We start from the raw sequence: 24,601 nt of genomic DNA on the forward strand, positions 1-24,601 counted from the left end.
GGATTAATGTACCAGCAGGCATCACTAAAGAGAGCTGCGTTTGCCAGGACCTTTGAGAGCCACCTGTGGTGACCTCAAGCATAAAAGGACAGAGCATCAAGGATTGTAATAGATAAATTACAAGTAAATACAACTAAGTATTGTCACAAGGTTTTAGGTGGGAGATACAGCTAGAAAACTTCTCTTCAGTACTTCTGCATAACCTAATGACACTGTTAATCCAACCCAATAATTGCCAGCAAAACAGAACAATTTAGAAAGCAATTTTTCTCCATGTCCATTTTTGCAAAGCTAATTTCAAAACAGACATTGCTGCAACTTCAAAATAAATGTACATCCAAAAGCACTTACTGTTCATTGCACTGAATGCACGTCCCAACTAACAGCACCTGTTTGAACAAAACCACAGATAATGTTCATTTCCTTACTAAAACTTGTCAGCTGGAGTTTACTCAATTCTATTAAAATAAAACCACTAGAAAGCCTTTTTCCACCCTCCTCTCCTGCAGCCCTGGGCTCCTTACCCAGCTGCATGTGCACAGCAGCACAAGTCAGCAGTGCTTGCCTATGCTGTGAAGGAAAAAAAAAAAAAAAAAAATCAAGAGCTGCAGTGTTGCAATTTTCCTGGGGAAATAGAGACTAAGGAAACTTCACCCTGATTTTACCTGACCTCCGAGACCTGAGGACTCATAGACACAGCAAATGTATCTGCACAGAGCAGATCTGCACGGGATGAAATATTTATGGCTTCTATTTCATCACCGGACCTGAAACAAGGCATGGCTAAACCTCTTCCTGAACACCCTTCCCCGGTGTGGCCATGCCAGCAAAGCTTAGCAGATCTGCAATAGAAGAAACAAAATGCTTGGACACATTTTCAGATATCCATGTATTTTTCTTTTTTCTCCCTTAATAAAGGCAGAAGCAGGAAATGCAAAGGGAATTCTAGCTGAAGCAACCTGCCCCACTCCCAGCTGGGGCACTACGGGGGCTGAGACAGAGGCTATTTTAAGATAAGGAAAGGCTGACAACCTTCAGATGTCAACATTTAGCAGTGGGCAGTATTTAAATTATTTACACAGCCATGTCCCTTTCTGAGGAATTGCAAACACTAGGGCTTTTTACACCAGAACTGCTGTGCAGAAGAGGAAGTGTTATCAAGAAGGGGTTGAACCCCCCACTCATCCAAGTCAGGATGCCGAGCTTTGGGGATTACTACTGTAATTTGTGAAAAATGCTATATTCAAGGACCTGAAATAAACCACAGACAAGACTGGAGATAACAATGCTTTATTTTTACATTTCAGCAACAGGAGAAATAATTGAAGATGAAATTATCTGCTTTGTTGTAAAGTATAAAAACATTTAATTATAAATATTTAGCTAAAAAAGCGTGATTTATAAAATATAATCTGTGAAGATATATACACAGTTTAATTGTTTAGCAATTCTTTCACCTGACATTAAAGAGTAGAGGTTTTTCTATTTATTATTCCATGCTCACAGTTTAGTGCTCACAGTTTAAGAAGCAAAACAGACAACTGAAAAGATGACTGGTGAGTTTTGTTCTGGGGGGAAAAAAAAAAAATTGCCACGAATTGGGCCAAGAGCAGAGACAGAATTTGAGCAAATACATGGCTTGAGAGAGGTCTCTGAAGGAACACAGTTCCCCTGCCACCACTGACAGTGTTTATATCCAGACAAGCAGTGGGCATCTCAACATTTGTGGGCATCTCAACATTTGTGGGCAAGTTTCCTGTGTTTCCAAGAGAAAATGGCTAATAGTATAGTGCAAGCCCTCGAAATTCAGTTCAGTTCAATGTGCTCACCTCCCTGCTCTCTGAGCAGGGGTTGCTCAGTATGCTGTGCTGGTGTCCTCTGTTGTGCCTCTAATGAAATCAAACAATGTCACCTTCATGATTCAGGCTATGAGCAAATTTCCAAATAGAAAACCTCAGTGTGCCATCCAATTGCACTGTCCAGCTGACAATACCCCCAAAACACAGATACAGCTGCCTAAGGCTGGAAAATAACAGTGAAACTGTACAGTACACTAAATGTGATGGAATGTGAAAGAAGATAAATGGTCAGGCAACTCAGTTTTCTATTCCTCATTTAAGAGAGCCAGCTTCCTCCCTTCGAAGTCTTGGGAAATCTCGCCTCTTATTGAAGGGTTCGTTACTATGGCACTTCAGAGAAGAGAAACTGGAACACTCTTCAACATGCTGGGTGGTAGAAAATGCTATAGGAAATGATAGTGAATTTGATCCATGTCCCTAGTAATTATCTTTCTCTCTTCACAGTGTTTTCACGGAGCCTGTGGCACAGGGCTTTGAGGAATACAAAAAGGGTGACAACACCCAACAGCAGTACAAACATACAGAAGTCAAGCTGTACTTTGTACACCCTGATTTACACAAGACCTCACTACTTGCCTGTATGGCAGGTGACTACTTGCAAGGAATGAATTAATACAGGATTAAGAGAAAAAGGATGTATAGGAAAGAATGAAATAGGCAAACTTGTCATTGCTCACCCATAATTTGCTACCTGCTGTTTCTGCTTTAGGGTGATGTGCTCGTAACAGTTCAGAGCAAACAGCTTGTACATAGCTCCTACTATTCACATCATTATGAATGCATAGTAACTGCAAGAGCTGTGCTCTTAGGAACTCAGGAGGATCTTCAGGAAAGGAAGGCTAGTGAAGCTGTGATGAGTTTTAGGCAGGATCCAAGCAGTTCTGTCCAGGCAGAGCCCTGATCTGGGAAACGTACCAAGTCATGTGCAATTTCAGAGTGCATATTGGCTGGTCAGTTACTGGCTAAATGTAGACTTTAACTCCCTGAAAGCAGCTCGGCGGTGCTTCCTTTCCTCCTCTTCCCGCTTTCGCTCATCCTGCTCAGCTTTTATCTCTGCTTCAAACTTACTGGCTGAGGAGAGGGCTTGAGCCTTTATGAGACAGAGAGAAAGTAAATGAGTGTCAAGCCTTGCATCAGAGGGAGAACCAAAGCCTGAACTACTCCCAGATGAGCAACACAGAACTGTTTGCTGCACCTCCCAGTGCTTGCTGAGATCCTCTGTCAGGACAGCTCAAGTATTAATTACACTGCAGTGTTTGGGTATTTACACCCAATACCTGTTACCTTCCTTAACTTTAACATCAACAAAAGAAAGGTCACTTTAATAAGTCACTAACATGGGACCAAAACAATGCCATCAGTACTGGGTCACATACATTATTTCTGTAAGCAGGCAGCAGGGCATAGGTTGTGAGTATGCAGTGGGAGAAACTGCTGCAGAAAACACTCTGAATCACAGCCAAATCTGAGAACATCATACTACACCATGGATAATCTGCAGATCAAAGAGACATTGTTTACTTGCTGGCTATTTTTCCAGCTTTCATCTCAGTACATCTGCTGTGCAATAGCTGTGTTAGGCTCTTGGGAAAAAACTTCTTATATAAACAAGCAGGATTATTTTCTCTCCAAGAGAGCTTTCAGAAAGGGTGCTTTGTCAGTTTCAGATGGTGTACAGCTCTTTCTGCCAACCCCAGGACCCTGCAGAATAATTTTGGTTCCAAAGGTTACAGAGAGCTGCTCGAGAAAGAGATGTCTGAAATCCTATACTCCAAAACATTCCATTCACCACTGAACTCAGAGTATTCTGGTTGAGGGAGGTTTTGCAAAATGGGAAAACTCTGACCCTCTGTTGCATTGTTTTTCTCAGCACTTTTGTCTTTAAAAGAGGTCAGCCGGCTAGTCCCAAGCACAGGAACACAGATCAGCCAGTCAGCTCTACCAGGGTAAGACCCAGAAGACAGACTGAATTACACTGCTCTGGTGTGTTGACTGAGCCATAGAAAGGCTCTAGCTAGAGTGCAACAAAATTTGAAAGGAAACTCAGCTACAGCTGAGTTTTTTCATGTTCCTCTGTGCCACACCATACCTTAGCTTCAAAGAAGTTCTTGGCTCCTTTGACTCCCTCAATGGATACATCTATCTCCGAGAGCTTCGCAAGAGTCAATAGGCCGCTGTCCTCCTCAAGTTCCCCAGCTGCAGCTTTATGGAAAATCAGCAGGAACTAGCAAGACAGAGAGGAAACATTCAGGTTTTTCACTAAGGCTCAAACAACTTAAAATAGAAACAGCACAATCACCTGGAGAGGATGGAATTCACATTTCAGAGCAAAGGAAACCAGGTCTAGATAAACCAAGTGGTACCAAAGAACTTGTGCTCCAGTACACAGTCCTGTTACACGCTAAAAGCGGTAGGAATCTCATAGGAAAACAAGGTTTCCTGGGAATCAGAGCCCTGGTAAAGCACAGTTCCTACCAAGCCTGAGCTGCTATGTGGTTAGAGGAAGGAGACCACCGCTGCACCTGCCCAGTACAACCATAGAGCAAGCTCAGATATAGCTCTTTATGTCCCCATACCCTAATGGTGTATTCACAAGCCCCCCACGAGCTTCCCCAGGGTTCTAGGGACTCAGATGACATCCCATGACAATGAAAGCAGGGCAAACACAGCTCCGGTTCACCTCAGGCTCCCTAAACCAAGGCATCAGTGCAGTTCTTTTAGAAAGAACCACGGCCATTTAACAAATCCAGCAGAGTGGGAATTGGGAAGTGAATTGCAAAGGGAAACAAACAAAAAAAGAGAGTTGTATTTCATTCTATAAAAGCATACTTTTTGGTTTTAACAGAAGGAACAAAACCTGCCTGCTTAAAAATAAAGACCTCTGCAGCACCATCCACCTGGCAACCAAACTCCAGGTTAAGATGTGGAAGCTCTAGGTGTACTTGCAGAGGTCCTGTAACTCCCTGCTATTCTTGGTGATCCCAGGACGTGTCTCAGTGCTTAGAAGAGCATGGAGAGAACAGACACAAGGACAAGCCACCCAGGTACAAAAGGAGCACAAGCAACAAAGCTGCACCAGTGCAGCACTTCAGGTCAGGCCAGAGGGCTGCAGATACCAGGGTAGGGTTGCCCTGAAATCCCTTTGCACAGGAACATCAAATATCTAGTACTGTGCTCCTCAGACTGGCAGGCTGGGTAGTCTGCTGCTTCCTATGGAGAGCCCGAGCTGTCCCAGAGGAGGGCAGCAGAGTCCCAGCATCCACACTGAGCCAGCCCTCCTCCAAGTTGCTCACAGAAGCTGGTGGGAATGCAAGAATTTGGGAAGGCCTCCCATGAGGAAGGGTGTGGAGATGACAGCAGCGCTGGCCACCCTCTCACACAGGCAGCGTCACCAGGCACTGCTCCATGCAACAGCCTCTTAACCCGTGAGTGCTCAGCACAGGGCAAGCAGAAAGCAGACTGGGCTTGGCAAGGGAACTTTTCCCTCTCCAAACACATTGCAGTGGGTTGACCCTGGCTGGATGCCAGGCTACCAAAGCCACTCTATCACTCCCCTTCTCATCTGGATAGGGGAGAGAAAATATAGCAAAAGTTCATGAGTTAAGGACCTGGAGAGATTATTCACCAAAATACTGTCATAGGCAAAAAAGGCTCAACTTGGGGATATTAATTGAATTTATTACTAACAAAATTAAAGCAGGATAATGAGAAGTAAAATAAATCTTAAAGACACCTTCCCCCCCACCCCTCCCTCATTCCCAGCTCTACCTGCTCTCCCCAGTGGCACCGGGAGATAGGGAATGGGGGTTATGGTCAGTTCTTGACAGGTTGTTCCTGCCACAGTGCAGGGAAAAGAGTCTTTCCCCTGCTCCAGCATGGGCTCCTCTCTCCACAGGTCTGCAGGTCTCTGCCAGGAGCCTGCTCCAGCATAGGCTTCCCATGGGTTCACATCCTCCTTTCAGGCAACCACCTGCTCTGGCATGGTATCATCCATGGGCTGCAGGCGGATCCCTGCATCCCCATGAACGTCCATGGGTTGCAGGGGAACAGCCTGTTTCACCATGGTCTGCATCACAGGCTGCAGGGGAACCTCAGCTCCAGCACCTGGATCACCTCCTGCCCCTCCTTCCCCACTGACCTGGGTGTCTGCAAAGCTGCTCCTCTCACAGATTCTCACTCTTCTCTTGCCATAGTTACCTCTGCACAACAACTTTTTAACCTTCTTAAATGTGTTATCACAGAGGCATTACTATAATTCCTGACTGGCTCACCTTAGTCAGTGGCAGGTCTGTCCTGGAGCCAGCTGGCTTTAGCTTACCAGACACAGGGGAAGACTCTAACAGCTTCTCACAGAAGCCACTCCTTGTAGACCCCCACTATGAAAACCTGGCCATGCAAACCCAATACACACATGTAAGAAATAAGTGGTTCACTGCTGAACAGGCAAAGGCATCCTGCTTGGAAAGAAACCAAATCCTCCCCAAGACATCCCCTCCCTCTGCTCAGATCCGCTGGGCTCTGGCTAGTTCCTCTTCGTCACCACCAAGCACGGTGACACAGAGGGCTGGCGGCTAGGCTGGAATTAGTCACGGTTCCTCCTGCTCCACCCTGCAAGTCCCACTTCCTGGCATTGGAAAAGAGCAGTGGAGAGAGCACAGTCCTGAGGTCTGATACAGCTGCCACCTGGGGAGGGACTGGGTCATGAGTACAAATGAGCATGAATCATCCTGAAACTAAGGGATGGGGCAACAATCCTCTAGAAGAATATAGGCTGCTGTGGCCACAAAAGTGGGCTGAGCTAAAGGAAACTTGGGACTGAGACATTGGTTGGGGTGGACAGAGCGTAATGTCAGTTCCAAGGATCCGGCAAGGTGGACTATGGGACATCATGCTGGTTTCCACAGGAGCTCAGCAGCAATCCCTCCTGTCAGCACACAGCCTGCAACCAACCTCACCAGGTATTTACCCTCGAGGTATTGGTCCTTACTAACTAGAAAACACCAGAAATCTGCATTCAGCTCCCATTGCCAGCCTGTTTCACGCCCTTGCCGGGCCCAGGACACACCACGTGCAGCTAAGTCTCGGGGAAATGTCAACAGAGAAGCAAAACTGAATAATGTAGGTAGGTGTCTTTCAAAGCTCTGCTCTCAAAGAGGACAACAGGACCCACACTTTCCAACCCACTAACATGCTAAATTGTATCTGCTCTCATATCCTTCATGATCCAAGACCTACCCCACAGGGCCAGGTTGGACATCATGCAAGGAAAGGTGTGGGACTGACGGGCAGCAGCAAGCAGCCTTGCAACAAGAGCTTGCCAGAAAAGCAGCACTATGTAAGGATGTGGTTTGCACCAACCCTGGTAGCAAACACGTCATGTGGGTCAACATTTCAGCTGGTAAGGGTGTGGGGGGCAGTGGGTGGATTTCTGTGAGGTCTAGGTAGCAGCTCCAACTACACATTAACTCTGCAATTAACTCTGGTTTCCTGTGGTAATGATGGAACTAGACAGTCAGAGGTGTGGGGTTTTTTCCTCCCACTACACCTAATCATTTTAAGCCTAAATTTCATTGCTTGAGTCACAGCAAGAATCTTGTAGAGTTAATTGTTGATGTATTGGTGGACATTCAAAGGTCAATGGTAGAAGGCAGCTTTCCTAACAGGACCTGTGGTTCATCAACAGCCTGCTTGCCAGGCAACAGCTTACCTGGAATGGGAGGACACTACTCAAAGCAGCAGAAAAAGGTGATCTATTGCAAGTGAAAGAGGTCCCTACCAATTCTCAGTCCAGGCCACAAGAAGAGTATGTTCAGGCAGGTGTGCCAGGACTTGCTATTCTCTGGATAGGCAGACAGGAGCCCTCCAGTGCCATAGTTGCACCCTACTGAGTTCAGGCACTCATTTAAACCAGGTTTCTCCTGGTATTATCTGAATGACCCAAGTCAGCTTAGTCACCCTCCACATGCTTGCTTGTCACCACCAATGAAAAGCAGAATGGGACAGGCCTATGGGATTGTTGAGGCCTCCTAACCCACCAGGGAACCTGCTTCCCTGACTGACCTCTGCCTGAACACAGCAGCTGGACAGGGCACACCTGCAGCAAGGCAAGAAACATCCTGCTCCTTTCTACCACAAGAAGCTCTGAGTGTCTGCCAAAGCTGTTGTGTAATTTGTCCCCAGAGCTCTGCCAGTGATGCTCCCTCATTCCAACCCATGAGCCACTCAAGCTTGTGTTTGCTTGACCATTGTTTTGCATCTGGCAAGAAGCTTCAACAGCACCAGCTGCCACATGCCACATGCCAGGGGCTGACAGCACAGGCAGCCGTGCAGGCGGCTGTGCTCCAAACAGGTGGCAGCAGAAGGGGAGCTGCTCTGCCACTTGTGCCATGCCACTGATGCCAGGACATCACAGCATCTTTCAGCACCTTGAGGATAAAGGCATTTCTCTTCCATGGGAGAGAGCCCCTGCAGCAAGCCTGGAGGCTGTCCCCTTCACCTGGAATGAAGGGTGGCCCAGAAGGCACACAGAGAGGCAGAGGGCTCCTCAGCCCACAAAGTGATTTGGCAATCAGTGACCTGGGGCCATGGGCACGGTGCTCTTCCTGCTCCACTGGATTCTTTGCTACCTCCAGTTCACCTCTGACTGGGCACCAGGGAACTCAGGTTCTCACCTCCCAGATTTGCATACCCTTCCCCCTCTCTTGTAACCCAAGTCTTTGGCCTCTGTCTTTTCCTGCTGCCCTCTTGCAGTGAAATGATCCCAACAAAGCCCTTGGGGCATGAAAGCAGAGGGAGATGGTGTGATGTGCCAGTGCAGAGAGATGGTACAGCAGCTCCATGAGTGACAGTCACCCCTCGTGCCCCAACCAGCCCAGCCAGTCATGGGCCTTGGCTGCTCATCCTCCCTCCCAGCACGGCCAGAGCTCTCAAACTTCCACAATGGACCTTGACGTTCCAAGCCCTACCCTGGAAGAGGCATGGTGAGAGCACCATCCCTGCAGAAACAAGGGAGCCCACTCCCTTGTTTCTTGGGGCCCACTGCAGCCATCTCACAGGGTGGAGGGAAGCAGGACACCAGCACAGCCCTCAAAACCAGTACAAGACATAAGCAGTGCTGCCCCTCCTCCCGCTACCTAAGGGGCTGTGGGTTAATTCAGAAAGCCACAGTGTGACATTTGCTTGTGACCGAGCCAGCTATCAAAGTCTGAGAGGAGGAGATGATGCAACAGGAGCTTGCGGTACCTGGGTTCCCTCCTTCCTGCTGAGATGATTTGGGTACCCCTGAGTGCATGCAGATCACTGCTCAAATTTCCTCTCTTCCTCTGCCTGGCAGAGGATCCTGGCCTGTCCTCCCAGCTGTCACAGTACACTGGTAACAGACAGACCTGTTTGAGCTGTGTCCCTGCTGAGCCAGCATGCAGTACCAAACTGCTGCATCCCCATATTTATTCCTTGCTGCAGGGAGGTGACCACCCCTCAATAAAGCTTGCCATGGCTGGTAACTGCATGATGCAGAGAGGGTCCCAATACATGTGCCCCACGAGACAAGCTGCTCCAAGCACAGCTCCTGCACTGCACCTTAAATGAGGCCTGAGCTGCTGTACCACAGGAGCCAAGCAATGAGACCTGGAAACAGAAGGGATATAACTCCCTCCAGCTGCAACAGGGAGCTCAGTGAGCACTCCCAGCAGCTGCAACAGGGCTCAAATGTGCTCCCAAAGCAAGCAGGGAGGTTGGAGAGCTTTGGCATCAGGTACCACGACTGCCACATGGAGACGGAGGCTAACAGTGCTCCGCACCCTTGGCATGGGGAAGCTCACCGGTTTCTCCACTGCACCCCACCACTAGAAAAACACAGAGGGGAGAGGGCAGAGTACTGGGCCCAGCTGCCTCCTCCTTTCACCCCACAGCCACATCCCAGCCTGTTACTGCAGCCACCCTCACCTCACGGAAGCTGAGCTTCCCATCAAAGTCTTCATCCACCTCCTTGATCATGTTCTTCAGCCCCAGGTGGGTCTGCGGGGCTCCCAGCTTTTCCATCATCAGCTTCAGCTCCATCAGGTCGATATATCCATCCCGTCCCGAGTCATACCTGCAGGGTGCAAAGGGGAAGGGGTTAACCATCATCATCCCCATACTCATCTCCCCAGAAGAGGAACTGTGCACATGGATAAAGTCACTGTGTGGTTCAAAGCTCAGGGAAGTGGGGAAGCTGCATGACATGGCTAGTGCTGAGATATATTAAGCTCAGGGAAGTAGCTGTCAGCTTTCAGACCTGTCTCACCAAAGAGAGAAGTACTCAGGGGAGCTCAGACCAAACCACCCACACAGAAGGAGCGTGGAGGAACTCAGCTTATCTCAGAGGGATTTCCATTTCATCCACTTGCCTGTCCAGCACAAAGGTTACTTGCACGCAGCTTACACCATGCACCAACATGGTGAGGCAAAGGCATGCAGAGTCAGCTGCTGCCAGGTTTCCTGCTAATTTCAAGGAGAAACAAGGAACAGAGACCAAGCAGAACTTCTTGGCAGAAAGCATTCTTTTTTTGTAAGCAAAACTCCCCCCCCTCTAGCTGTTAAGATCTTTCCTCTCCAAAACGATTTTGTACCACAATAAGCACCGTGCTTCAGGGCAGCTGTTTATTCTGTGTCCCCAGGCAGAGCAGAAAGACAGCCCCAGGGGAGCACAGCAATCCCAGCCAGGGCTGTGGTGCCAGGCCTGGCACTACAGGGCCAGGCCTGGCAGATGAAACCAGGGCCCACCTCCAGAAGAAAGACTAGAGTGGGACCATGCTCCCAGTGGAGCAGCAAGGACTGCAAGGACTCTTCAGAGGAGAGCACCCATGCAAGGGGAGGAATGCTTTAGAGATGGGGAAGCAGTGAGTAATCTGCTGTGCACAGCCTGGGACTCTGCACCAATTCCTCCCAACATCTGTTGTACATGTGAGTAAAGCAGCATCCGGCCCACCCAGCAACCAGCACTTCACACCCACCAGGGCTATCACCGGCTTTCAAAGTCCAAAGGCTGCAGGGATGGGCGCTCTTATCAGCCTGTCTTTCATCCTGGTCCTGCCATCGGGGTTCAGCACAGAGCTAGGGCTTCACAGGAGAGGACAGGGCAGAGTCTCCCAAGCTGGGCTCAGCCCTCACACACAGCCTGCCACTGCCCCACTGCCACCATCTCAACCCTGATGGAGTTAAATCCTTTTAACCATTCAGAAGGAAACCCTAGGCATGGTGCTGAAGCTTTCCAGTGGGCAGGAGCCAGTCAAATCCTCCCACCCATCATCCTTCACTGACTGTTAGCTCTCTTCCAAAAGAAATGAGAGCTGCAGCCATCCCAGACAGAGATCTGCACAGTTGTGGTTACCCTGGAAGAAAGCTCTTTCCAGCTGAGAAACCTCACAGCCACAGAGGAAGCTGTGGCAAAGGAAGGCTTGAAACAAAGCCACCAAGCCCAAACAGCATAAAGGTGTGGGCAGCACAAGGCAGGGCTGCAGCCAAGATCTCTGCCCCTGCCTTCATGAGCACAGGCACAGCATGCTTTTTCCCCAAACTAGGGTGGCCTCCGTGACTTTCCAGAGTCCCACCATCCCCACAACTATTTCTGATACTCCTTGTGGCTCTTAGTTTCCAAGGGTCACAGGACCAAGAGACTCCCCATGACAGGGACATAACTCCCAGACTAGGTTGGCACAGAGCCCCTGTTACCAATCTGCCTGCACTCTCTGTACCCAGCAAACCCATGAGCCCACTAGGCTGGACAGCTTTCTGAAAAACTAAGAAAGAAGCCTCCATCAGAGCAGAAACCAGGTCACAGACCTGGTATGTCAAAGGGAGGAAGTGCAGCAGGTTCTTCACAGCAAGGAAGGTGTCAGTTAATTAAGGCACAACCACAGCATTACCCAGCCCAGCACTGAGATGCACTTCCAAGACATCACAGAAGCATAGTAAGTGCAATATTTAATCGTCAGTTTGCTTTTCTTTCAAGTTTGGGAGAAAGGGTGCAGAGCTGTTCCTCCAGAGTAAGGTGGTTGGAGACACAATGCCTTTGATTAGACACAGCAGCAAAATGTGTAATGGCAGAGAGGCACCTGGGGTTGGGTTTTTTAGGGGCCCAGCAGGCTCATGCTGCCCTTTGGCTGGGTGCAGAAGCAAAATAATACCAAGGTCCCCCCCTCCAAGGGCTGCCCATCTGGGGTTGGGACACTGCCCAGCCCCACATGGAAGTTCTGGGTAACAGAGATGAAGGCAGAAGTAGGGCACAAGCCCAGCCTGTGCCTGCTGTGCTCATCTCACCCTCCTGTTATGGACACTACCTGCAGCTAAACACCGGCCCAGGGGCCGGTACGCCACCCTGAAAGGGTTAAGCATGGGGCACAGCTTCGGGGCTCATCCCGGCAGAGAGGCAGGACAAAGCCAGGATTGTGAGAAATGGGGTCTTGCCAACAGCAGGCCTGGCAGAGCAGCACGCTGTACCAGCCACACAATGGGTGTTGAGCATGCTGGGCCGGAGTACAGCTGGTGCTGAGAAGCACCCAGAAATCAGGTTACCAGTCCCTGCACTCAGGGACAGCCAGACAGCCAAACCCAATGGCAGCGCCCTGCAAACTGCTACATTCCCGCCCTACCCCCCTCGCCTCCTAAAACAGCCCAACTATTTTAGGACCTGGGTACAGCCACTCGGCTGCTGTGCAGCCAGACTATTTAGGGAGAGGCTTATTTATAGGGCACGAGAGACAGCACAATTCATTCCCCACTACCCCCCAAGCAGACCACAGGAATTCAACACTGTGGGGCACAATGCAGACTGCACCTTGCTGATCAGTTGGTGCTCCCAGCACACCTCAGTCCTACCACAGACCCCACAGCCTGCCTTTAGAGAGATCATAAGGCTCCCCTGTCTGCTTTTTGGGAGCCCCCTTTCAGGGCCCTGGGCTCAGCCAGCCCCAGATGCCTCTCACACACAGCTGCCTGCAGCACAGCCCTGCCCTGCTGATGGACAGCCATCACCCTCACAGGCAGAGCTGGAAGAGGGCACCAGGGCAAGTTAAACACACCCCAGCATCCACAGGAGCCATCCCATCCTGTACTCCAGGAGTGGTACAGCAAGAGCACACAAGCACTCAGGTGCCTGGCCAGCCCTGCCATCACCCACTGTCCTGCCGTGACACCAGAGCTTTGCTTCCTTCGGGCTCAAAGCTCCCTGGGGCATGAGCCAAGCCTCACCCGGGTGATGTGCAGGCATTACAGACAGAGGGGAATTGTGCCAACAGGCACAGCCACCTCACATCACAGGCAGGCCAGTCCAGCAGCAGCTCGGTGCTATGGCCACTGCAGGTCCCACAGCTGGGATGCCGCAGGCAGGTACAGGCACCGTGGCAGCTGTGATAAAGCTTTGCCACGCTGCCGCCACAGCAGCGCTCCTGGCAGCAGATGAGACACAGCAGCAGCTGCCAAAATCTGCTGCAACAAGGATGCACCCAGATTCCCAGGCTGGCTTGCTTCCACCCGGACTGCAGAGTGTGCCTGGCTGCCAAAGCACCAGGAGAGGAAAGCAGGACACAAAATCAGGGGGAAGGAGGGAATGCTTGCTGACCAGACTTGCTTGAGAGCATGAAGTCTGTCACGCACAATTACTGCCCAAGTACAAGCATTGCACTGGTGTTACACAGCTGCTGGGGGGTTACATCACAGAAGAAAGAGGGATCAGGAAGGGAGAAAAAGGAGATGCCAAGGACTGCATCACCTGTATTGACTCTGCAGTCATCTTCCAGCTGCCTCTAAAACCCCACTTAATAAAAAAAGGACAATTGAGTGAGAAATCCCAGATCCTGAAGGATCAAAGTGCAGTTTCTAAACATTTACATTTCTTGAGAAAAGCTGGAATGAAAACCTGCCCTCCCTGTATGTGTTTGTTGTACCTTAACTTGCTCCACACATTATGGGCACCTGTACTTTGATCTGCAGTTCCTGTATGCTGCAATGTGTGCCTAATTGAGGTTTTGAAATAAAGCAATTGGAATAATGGTGCTGAAGTAATAATCTCCTCTTAAATATTTCAAATCCTTTCTAAGTAGGACTTTATTTCCTCTGAGCATTGTGTTTCACCTTACATGGAGAAGGCAGTGCTGATCTCTGCTCCCTGAAATCCAGTGACAGGATAAATGGGAATGGTTCAAAACTGCCTCAGAGGAGGATCAGACTGGACCTGAGGAAGCCTTTCCTTGAGTCTGAGAGGGCTGTCAGACCCTGAAACAGGCTTCATAGAAAGGTGGTCAGGGCCCCAAGCCTGTCAGTGTTTAAGAGACATTTGGACAATGCCCTTAATAACAAGCCTTAACTTTTGATCAGCCCTGAAGCAATCAGGCAGTTGAACTAGATGTGATCATTGGTGGTCCATTCCAAATGGAATATTCTGTTCTATTGCAAAGAGCTTTGGGAGCAATTCCTCCATACGAGGGTCGGGATAGGAACAGGCTCCTCGGTCACGTGCAGCTTCATCCTCCCCAGCCCAGACAGAAGGAGCTCTCCTGCTCTTGGAGGGATGTGAGAACAGGATGAGTCTCCTCCACTAAGATGTTCTCCAAGATGCTGGGCAAGACCTGCAGACCCAGGCTGGGTGGCTGAGTCCCCCCATGGGAATAACCTCCCTGCCCACTGGGAGTCCGCAGACAGCTGGTCACACAGAGCACATGGCAGCTCTGGAGAGATCAAGCCTGCTGCAGCATGTCAGACAAGGCAAGGGCACCTGGCAAAGGGGCTCCTAAATGGCTCTAGGAGGGCAAGGGGACATCACAGCCTCTCCCACCAGCCAGATGCAAGGCACTTGTGCAATGTGTGGGCAACACGCAAAATTCCCTAGATACAGAAGCAATAGCAAGACTGGAATTTCTCCACTCCCTCGCACCCCACAGATGAAGGTCCTGTCTGTTTTCCTCCCCCTTACATCTCTCATAAAGGTCATTCCTGCCAGGCACAGCCTCACTGCCTGGCTTTCAAACTCCCCTCTGCCATTTTCCTGGACAAAGATGGCACCAAGGGGAGCTGTGAGACTTCAGAGGCCCTGAGAGTTCGCTTAGATGACTCGAGAAAGAGAGGTTATTGTGGTTACCACAGTCCTCACATATTGTCAGAATTGGCAGCTAATTAGGTCACATTATAATTAGCCTGAGCTGTAGACTTCCTGGTCTCTCTGCCAAAAAAATATCCACCCTGAGAGCTGCTTGCACCCAGCACTCCAGCAGATACCTGCACCCCACCTCCAGTGGAATGGGGCCAGAAAGGAGAGATGCTGAGAAGAGGAGGCTTGGACAAGAGACCAGAAAAAGTAAGCCCAACTGTGGCAGCCAGAGCAAAGAGCATCTTTTCTGCTTTAGAAGGATGCTCCTGGCATAGCCAGCAGCACACAGCACTGGACAGAGCACCATATTATGGGGAGTCCCACCTTCAGATGAGTTCTTTGCTTCCATCCTGGCAGTCACAGCCACCATCCATACCATGGGATGCCCTGACAGGCATTCAGGGCAGCTGGTATCACCAGGACATCTTTTCAGCTGGAGCACCAGGACCCAGCCCACACCATACACAGGACCACAGGCTCAAATTTAGTCTGCACTACAGATTTACAAGTCCCACTAAACTGATAAGAAACTTTTTTTTTTTGGATGGGCAGTTTCATAGCAGAAACCTGGCATCCCGTGGCAGTGAGAAGATACTAAAGGGAAAAAATAAGCCTTTGAAAGAGGCATGTAAGAAAGACCCTAAGTTGCAGTGGCCAGGGCCAATAAGCCATACAGAGAATTAAAGCCTTAATCACATTAACTCAAGCTCTGACTGACAGGAATTAAGAGGACCATTTCCTCTCCTCATGAAGCATGTGATGTCAGCCAATAGTTGAGACAGGTCACTGGCAGCAGATGGACCAAAGACCAGATCCTCTGCCACTGCAAACCTCAGGTGCCTGTAGCAGTGAGCACCAGGACAGGGTTTTCTGGCTGCCTGTCCAGGAAACACAACAGGGGAGCATGCAGCCCACCTTCTTCCCCCTTTGGCATCAGCAGTTCTCACAGAGTACGCAATGCTTTCCAGCTACATTGACCAGCTGATTAACATTCAACTGCAAAGCCTAGCTTTTCCTGCTTACAAGGCTGGTGTTTAATGAGCTCATTGTTGAAAAATTAGGCTCCAATTCAGCCCTTCCACTTTTTATTTCCCAAAATCACCGCCATGCCTTTCCTCTTCCCTATTGAGGCAGTGCTGCTGCCCACTCCAGGCTCTCACCCACAGCTTTTGGGCATTGCAGCTGCCTGCATTGTTTGTTCTCCAGTCCTTACAGCACCATGTCTCAGCCTTCCATAGAGTGAGATCCCCTTTAAGCACAGTCAAAAGGGACACGGGAGAGAGCAGAGCAGCAATCTTGCCCGGACCACCTCGCTTCCCGCACCAGCTGCCAACACAACGCTGCCTGTGCAACAAAGAACTCCAAACTCCAGTAAGCTCACAAAAGCTCATTGCCTGGTCTCCTGTGGCAACAGCCCGGCTGGGACAGGCAACACCCCGCAGTGCTGGGAGCTGGCAGCATTCAAGCAGCTCTTAGTCTCCTCACAACAATCCAGGGTGCCCAAGGCAGCTTTCAGGTAGGAGAACAATAACCTGGCAAGTTACAAATCTCACTTCAGTCACATCCATAAGGTAAAGTACATCTTCGCACCTTGTCCTGTGCTCCTGCCACCTCCTGCCCGGCAGCAGCTCCCTCCCAGTCTGGCAGCCTGTCGCGGGGCTGGGAGGACACTGGTCCCCAGGAGCCCACGGGTCTGTGGTCCTGGAGGGAAACCTAAGCACAGACAAAGGTACCCAGGCACAGCCTAACTGCAAGAGCCAGGATAGGGTCTGGAGAAAAGGGCAGGATCATGGTCCCGGGGGGGGCCAAGCCTTTCTGCTTACAGAAGTAGCTCTCCCTGTTGCTAGCAGCAGCTTGACTTCAACACAAACCTTCCTGCTGGGAGGGGAAGTTCATCCCAGCCCCCAGGAAGGGGGAAGCAAGAGGAAGCTGTGCTCAAGCTTTGTTTGGGTGCACGGGAGGGAGCACCAAGCCTGGCAGAAAGGACTGAGCGCGGAGCTAGGAAACTGCCAGACAGATCCAGCAGGACTGCTGGGGGTGTTCAGGGTCGCAGTTGTTGCGGGCAAATGTCCAGCGCCTCTGCCGGGCCCCGGGACACAGACCTGTGCCCCAGGGGGTGAGGCAGAAGAGTGCCTGTGCTCTCACAGCCCCCGTCCCACCCAGAGCGTCCCGCAAAACCACAGCTCCTGAGTGCCACCACAAACAGCCGCCGTCCCAATCCAGGCAGAGCAGAGGCCGTGACCTAAACGCAGGGCTGAGCTCCGGGCAAACTCTACGACCGCCCCCCCCCCCCCCCCCCCCCCACACATTCCCGCAAAGCCCAGGGACAATCTGGGGATCAGATGGCGCTGGGAACGCGCCGCGGCTTCCTCCAGCCCGACCACAAAACCGCGGAGAAATGCGAGCACGCTGCCGAAAGCGGGCAGCCCCTCTCCAGATATGCCCCCGGGGGCCGGCGCCGGGAGGGGCTGCGGGGGAAGGCAGAGCCCCAGCCCCGGAGCCCACGGGCCGGGCAGCGAGCCCCCCTCCCCACTCACAGGCGGAACATGCGCTCCATGTCCTTGATCTGCCGGCGGCTGAACTCCTTGAACTCGGTGTAGGGGTTGAAGACGGCGGCCCGCCGGGGCTGCGCCGCGCCCTCGTTGATGTCCTGCCGCCGGCACAGCTTGGCGCTCAGCTCCGCGCCCGCACTGGCCGTCAAGCAGCTCCGCTCCTCCACCTCCCCGGCCACCGCCGCGCCCTTGACTGCCTCCGCCTCGCCCTCCGCCACTGCCCCGCTCTCCTCCAGCTGCAGCCGCCGCTGCAGCTTCTGCGCCAGCTCCTCCGAGGCCATGGCCCGGCACTCCCGCCGGCTGGCCGCGCTGCCGTCCCGCTCGGCCCCGCTCCACTCTAGCTAGGGCTGCCCGCCCCGGTCCGCAACTTTATTGCCTCACTTGGAGGGAGCGGGGCGGGACGGGGCGGGACGGGGCGGAGGGAGGCCGGGACGGGGCGGGCGCTTAAGGAGGCGCGGCGGAGGGTGAGGGTTGTGGGGGGCGTTGGGTTGTTGCCCCTGCCTGCGGGGGTACCCCGCGTATGTGGCGCGCCAGCACTCCTCAGGCTGACATCTCACGTGTATGCTCTCCTACACAGCAGCCCCCTCCACTCAGGTGACCCACACAAGCTGTCTCCCCACACCCTCATGCAGGGAACTCCCCATCCCCTGGTCACTCTCCGACCCACTCCCCAACCGACAGGGTCCTCCCCAGGTCCCCCCTGCACCCCACAGCAGGGCACTGTGCTGGCCCTGGGGTGTACAGGTCATGTACACCCCACAGCGCGCCTGCTACGCTCCGTTCCGGCGGGCGAGAAGAGCCCCCAGCCCGCCCGGGAGCCCCCTCGCCCGGGGAGAGCAGCGGGACCTCGTCGGCTCCCCAGGCGCCACTGCAGGGACGACGGAGATCAGGCTTGCCCCGCACCAGGGCAGAGGGACCCCTTAAGCCCCTCTATGCGCCTCCCTCCTCTTATCTCCTTGGTCTAAAATTAGCCCAGGACAAAGCTCAGCTCAGGCCTGGATTCCCTCTCCTTCCCCAGAGAACATGGGCAGCAGGCGGCCTCTTCCCATCACCCAGCTCCCCTTCCCAGGACAACAGTGCCCAGTGCCATCTCTGCTGTCCCCCGGGCTCTCGCAGGGGTGTCCCTCCCAGGACCGTCGGTCCCTCGCCTGGTTGATGTGAGCCTGATGGCGTACCCGAGATGGTATTAGGGCTGGCGTGGAGCGGTTTAGGGTGGCTGCTGATGGGATTTACCCACCGGAGAGGAGGGGGAGAGAAAAGAACCAGCTCTGACGCGCCGCCTGCTTATGGCTCCCGCGTGCCCGAGCCTGTGCGTCACGGGAAACCGGTCCCAGCGTCTGTTATGTGGCTGTTTGGCACCTCCGGGCAGGTAGTAAACAGCTCTCTGATGCGGTGACCTGCAGTTGACCCGCTTGGATAAGCCCATTCCCACCAAACCTACTCAGGAAAATGACTGATGAGGCCATTTGCAGCCACCCTACCCCTACATACTGCCTGGGCAGCTCTAGACTGCCCCAGCGAGGGTCGGGAAGGTCAGGACGGCCGCAGGGTCACCACAGCATGTGGCACAGGAAGGCCACTGCAGGTATATCACATTAGGAGTGCCTGAAAATAGGCTGCTGTGTGGCATGTGTTGTGCCCACACCGCATTGCCCTTACGCGACGCCACGTCTATGATGGAGAGACGTTCCTTCCACCAGAAAGGAATGGGAAGGAGAGCGGGGAGCTCTGCTTGGGTCACAGGCCACCCTGAAGAACAACGAGCCCAACAACACAAGGCGCTTCTGTGCCTGCAGGGTGTCCAGGGAAAGGAGTAGACGAGGGTGAAATCATCAGCTGCAAAGCCAGGCTGCCATCTGGTGGAATAAAGCTCCCGGCTACGGCTATGAGTGGGAGACAGCAGCAAGGAAAGGGGTAGGCAAGGGAAGGAGAAAGGTAGGCAAGGTAAGGCAGGGGTTTGCATGGCTTCCCTTCCCTTCCCTTCCCTTCCCTTCCCTTCCCTTCCCTTCCCTTCCCTTCCCTTCCCTTCCCTTCCCTTCCCTTCCCTTCCCTTCCCTTCCCTTCCCTTCCCTTCCCTTCCCTTCCCTTCCCTTCCCTTCCCTTCCCGTTGTTATCCCGGCCCCACAATCCCTATCACAGCCCCACAGTCCCTATCCCAGCTCCAGTAATTTCAGCTGCAGCCCCACAAGCTTTATTTCTCTGCCAGCTCTGATGTTTCCACTCCAGCTCTGCATCTTCCCGCTGCTGCCACGTGAAGCTGCTCCTGGACCAAGGCAGGATCTTCATTTCAGCTTCAGCTCTCTGATGCTTCATCTCTAGAATCCCTATTCCAGCTCCATCCCTACAGTGCCTATCCCAGCCTCACAGCCCCTATCTAGCCCCACAGTGGTTTGACCCCAAGCCCCACCTTTATGTCACTGCCAGCTCTGCTGCCCCAGCTTCGACTCCACAGCTTCCCACCGCCTCTGGCTAAAAGCTGCTCCTGGTTGTCACTTTGCTCCGGTGCTGTTGACAAGGTCATTAATCAGTCACTGACATCATTTAAATATCTCTATGGGTTGCCACACCCATCCCAATGGGGCCCCGACTTCAGGGCAAATGAGCCCTGACCCCTAGCACACACCTTGCCCTGCACCCCACCTGCCCACAGGCCCCCCAGCCAGCACTAGGTGCTGGAAACAGCTGCTCAGCCCGTGGTTCTCCATCCCAAAAGGTGCCCCTGGGCTGGCTCTGGATCAGCTCTGAGACCTCCACTCCCTGCTTGTGGGTTGTACCCATTGCTGGGGGGGCTGGAACCCCTCTGGCAGCTCCTGTAGCTTCAGCTCCATCCCCTTCCCCATGGGATTTATCCACCTCCAGCCCTGCCATTTCCATTGGTCCACATCATTTAGAGTCTAGATCCACGTTCATACACTACTGATTCTATTTTATTGTTTATTCTCCTGGTTTTACATTATTCTAGTTGTATTAGGATTTAATTATACTATTGCATTGTCATATTTTTATTTTATTCTGGTTTTTTATTCTATTACTAGATAGATATGTTTTTAAAGTAAAGATTGTAGGGCTGGGGCTGTGAGGCTAGACGGTGTATTGAAGCCCCCGGGGCTGAATCCAGACCCAAACCAATGTGGAGCAATGACAACTCTGGGGCTGTAAAAATCCTGTAAAAATCCCATGTGGCTGGGGGTGGAATCACTGTGGAACTGGGGCTGGGATTGGGACTGTGGGGCTGTGTAGCAGGATGCTCAGCCCTGGAGTGTGGTCAAACAACTCAAACAATGCCCTATATTGCAAGCTACCAACAGTGGGCTGAGAGGGGCATCATGTGCTGGTTTTTGGTGTTGAATCATACTAAAAATCTGGCACACTGTCTCAATCTGGCACACCAGCCTCAAATCAACCTGCTGATAATGAGACAAAGATTTGGCAAATAAACTGCTAAACTGACCTGTAGACATATCACTGGCAGTCAACTCCTTCCCACTATAGAAGCCCAGTCCTCTTTCCATATAGAAGGTTCTTCTAACATATTCCTCCTTGGAGTGCGTGGAGATTCCTCCATTGGGTTTTAGGGATGCTTACCAAGGATACCCCTAAAGGTTAGAAGAAAGAGATTTGTTCACAGTCATTGGTATGAATTACAGCAATCTCTAATAATGGTTTCTTTTTGCTAGCTTTAATATAACAGCTTTAATATTGCTTTGATATAATGCACTACCCTATCTTGTAGTATAATAGTTTTAGCTTTCATAGTGTGTAGTAAATAATTCTTATTCTTTTTGTCTAATCATTTATCATAATAAATAATTCATTCTTATGTATCTGATTCACTGTCATTAAAACCTATGGGGAAAAGTTACAAAACTTAAATTGTTGGCAAAGTCCTTGGCTGGGACTGGATCCAGCTGCCCCAGGCTCCTCTCTCTAAGGAGTTTAGAAAGCAAGGGGATCCTTTTCTGCACCTCGTGACACGACGGGAGGGCTTCTTGAATAAGCTTTGCCTGAAGTTACTACTCCCACCCATGACAGGCTGGGGCTGGAATGTGGATTCTAGAGCTGGAGCTGAAGAATGAGAGAGCTGGATCTGAAAAGACCCAGCCTTGTCAGAGTGACTGCTGCTGACCACTGCCCAGGCTGGCTCCAGCGGTGTGCGGCAGGAGTGGGGAGCAGCCAGAGGGGCAGAGCTTTAAAGCTGCTCCTCTGAAGCCTCTGCTCTACCCTGGGGAGCAAAGGCTCCAGGCACTGTAGCAGTCAGCAGCCCTCGACGAAGGGAAAGATAAAAAGTAGCAGGGAGGTTTGCCACTGGATATAAACCAAGTCTATCAAAGAGAGCCCACCGTGAACGAACAGCTGCAGTGCTGCTACACCTTATAAAGGGGGGTTGAACAAGGGGCGTAACCCTCCTTAGGGACCAATAGGTGGATCACGAGGGAGGGACGCTGGAGCTTCTCACATCTGGTCCAATGGTCCTGGTGGGAGGAGGGAGAGGGGTCACATGCCCCAATGGGGTGTCGAGGTTTGCGGGATTTCCAAGAGGGGAGGTATCCGAGGGGGCAGGGTCTTGGGGGATTGACGGGGACCAAATAAGGGTAATTAGGGAGGGAGGGCTCGGTGACAGACACAGAACAGTCCAGAACTCCGGGAGAGATTTCGGTGATTGATAGGGAAGGTGCCAGAACAAAGGGAGGGGATAACCATATTGGGATAACCATATTGGGAGCACCAGGGGAGCGGCTTGGATCTGGGGTAGGCCAACTGGGAGTAGAAGTGGGGAAGGTAGGGATGAACCATTGGGTACAAAGAACATACAAAAATAAAATAAAAACATCGCATCACCACACAGCCTGATCCAGGAGCAGCTTCACCTGGCCATAGTGGGAAGATGCGGAACTGAAGATGAAACAGTGGAGCTGGCAGAGAAATAAAGGGATGGAGCTGAAATCACTGTCAGGCGGGGAAAAGGAATGTAGGGCTGGAACAGGGATTATTGGGGTGGGATAGCAACTTCAGGGATGGAGCTGCAATCACTGTGGGACTGGGATAGCAACTGTGGGGCTGGAACTGGAATAAAGTTTTTCAGGCTGGGTTTGGAATATGGATTCTAGACTTGAAGTTGACCTGGAGCAAAACTTAAGATCCTTCCACAAGAAGCAGGAGAAGCTTCACCTGGCAGCAGTGAGAAGATGCAAAGCTAGAGCTGTTGAAATAAGCCTTGTGGGGCTGGACCTGGAATCACTGCAGTGTTGGGATAGTGACTATAGGACTGCAACTGAAATCACTGTAGGGTAGGGATACCAGCTGTAGGGCTGGGTTAGTGATTGTAGGGTGGGAATTAGCACTGTGGGGCCAGAATATGGACTATGGGCCGAGATAGGGTCTGTGGGCTAGGGGAGGGATTGTGGAGGGGGATAGGAACTGTGGGCCAAGGTAGGGACAGTGGGCCAGGGAAGGGCCTGTGGGTGGGATAGGGACTATGAGCCGGGGTGAGGTCTGTGAGGGTAGGATAGGGTAAGTAGGGCCAGGATAGGGACTGTGGGGCAGGGGAGGGTAATCTGAGCTGGAGATGTCAGGCGCCACAAATCCTGGAACAAGGAGGGACAGGGATCTGCCAATCGCAAAGACAATCACCAAAGACAGCTGCCCGTTCCACACAGCCATGTTCCCACCAAACGTTCAGCACCCATCCCTGCCCAGCACAGGGCCTGGAAAAACCCCTATATGCTAATGTGAATCCCTGGAAGGTGTTATTCAAAAAAGGAAAGGCGAAGGGTGCTCCGCAGTACCATCGCAGACCGCCAATGAAGAAGACCGAAACTTCTTGTTTCTTCTCGAATTACAGAAAACCTGCGGCAATACCACCCTGCGAAAAAAACACATGCTTTAATTCTCGGAACATGAAGAGCACTGGACCAGGTTAGTACTTGGATGGGAGACCGCCTGGGAATACCGGGTGCTGTAGGCTTCTTTTGCTGGGTCCTGGGCTCTGGGCCAGAGGTGCCTTGTTTTGCTTGGGCAGCCATTCCAAGGGGCACAAGGGCGAGGCCAACAGTGGCCGTGGCTCGCGTGGCTCAGAGGGATTGCATGGCTGCGGTGGCTTGTGTGGCTTGTCTGGTTCTGGGTCTTTGGAACAAGGTGCCTTGTTCCTGACTGCAGGTTCCGTTGTTGCCGAGGGCAGGGCAGAGCTGGTGGCCATGACTGTTAGTCCTCGCATAGTTGGCGTGGCTGGAAAAGCTTGAGTGGCTTGTATGGCTCTGGATCTGGCTGCAGGTTCCATTGTTGCGGAGGGCAGAGCTGGTGGCCATGACTGTTGATGCTCATGAAGCTTGTGTGGCCGGCGTGGCTTATGTGGCTTGTGTGGCTCTGGGTCCGACTGCAGGTTCTGTTGTTGCCGAGGGCAGGGCAGAGCTGGTGGCCATGACTGTTAGTCCTCGCATAGTTGGCGTGGCGGGAAAAGCTTGAGTGGCTTGTGTGGTGCTCAGTCTGGCTGCAGGTTGGGTTGTTGCCGACAGTGGCGCTGGCGGCCGTGTGCCGGGTGCGGGGGGCATTGGGGCAGGGCAGGAAGGCGCTGGTGTGTGCTGGAGAGCGCTGCTGTGGGGCTGAGGGGTGCCTACGGCCATACCACCCTGAGAACGCCCGATCTCGTCTGATCTCGGAAGCTAAGCAGGGTCGGGCCCGGTTAGTACTTGGATGGGAGACCGCCTGGGAATACCGGGTGCTGTAGGCTTCTTTTGCTGGGTCCTGGGCTCTGGGCCAGAGGTGCCTTGTTTTGCTTGGGCAGCGGTGCCAAGGAGCACAAGGGGGAGGGTCGCTCATGGGGCTTGCATGGCTTGCGTGGCTCTGGATCTGGCTGCAGGTTCCCTTGTTTCCGAGGGCAGGGCAGAGCTGGTGGCCATGACTGTTAGTCCTCACATAGTTGGCGTGGCTGGAAAAGCTTGTGTGGCTTGTATGGCTCTGGGTCTGGCTGCAGGTTGGGTTGTTGCCGACAGTGGCGCTGGCGGCCGTGTGCCGGGTGCAGGGGGCATTGGGGCAGGGCAGGAAGGCGCTGGTGTGTGCTGGAGAGCGCT

General features: G+C 52.2%; 1 protein-coding gene and 1 non-coding gene across 2 annotated transcripts; one reads left to right on the forward strand and one right to left on the reverse strand.

The window, feature by feature from the left end:
• Positions 1-1,274: 1,274 nt before the first annotated feature.
• On the reverse strand, positions 1,275-17,887 carry EFHD1 (EF-hand domain family member D1). Its single transcript, XM_069024123.1, has 4 exons — positions 17,520-17,887; positions 9,804-9,951; positions 3,949-4,083; positions 1,275-2,949 (listed from the first exon to the last, which is right to left on the reverse strand). The coding sequence occupies exons 1-4, from the start codon at positions 17,813-17,815 to the stop codon at positions 2,815-2,817; spliced, it is 714 nt and encodes a 237-aa protein (XP_068880224.1). The 5' UTR covers positions 17,816-17,887; the 3' UTR covers positions 1,275-2,814.
• Positions 17,888-24,142: 6,255 nt separating this feature from the next.
• LOC138115973 (5S ribosomal RNA) lies at positions 24,143-24,261 on the forward strand. The gene has a single exon (XR_011153873.1). It is a non-coding gene; the product is annotated as a 5S ribosomal RNA (ribosomal RNA).
• Positions 24,262-24,601: the final 340 nt, after the last annotated feature.

Source organism: Aphelocoma coerulescens, chromosome 9 (genome assembly GCF_041296385.1).
Source record: "Aphelocoma coerulescens isolate FSJ_1873_10779 chromosome 9, UR_Acoe_1.0, whole genome shotgun sequence".
Classification (NCBI taxonomy): domain Eukaryota; kingdom Metazoa; phylum Chordata; class Aves; order Passeriformes; family Corvidae; genus Aphelocoma; species Aphelocoma coerulescens.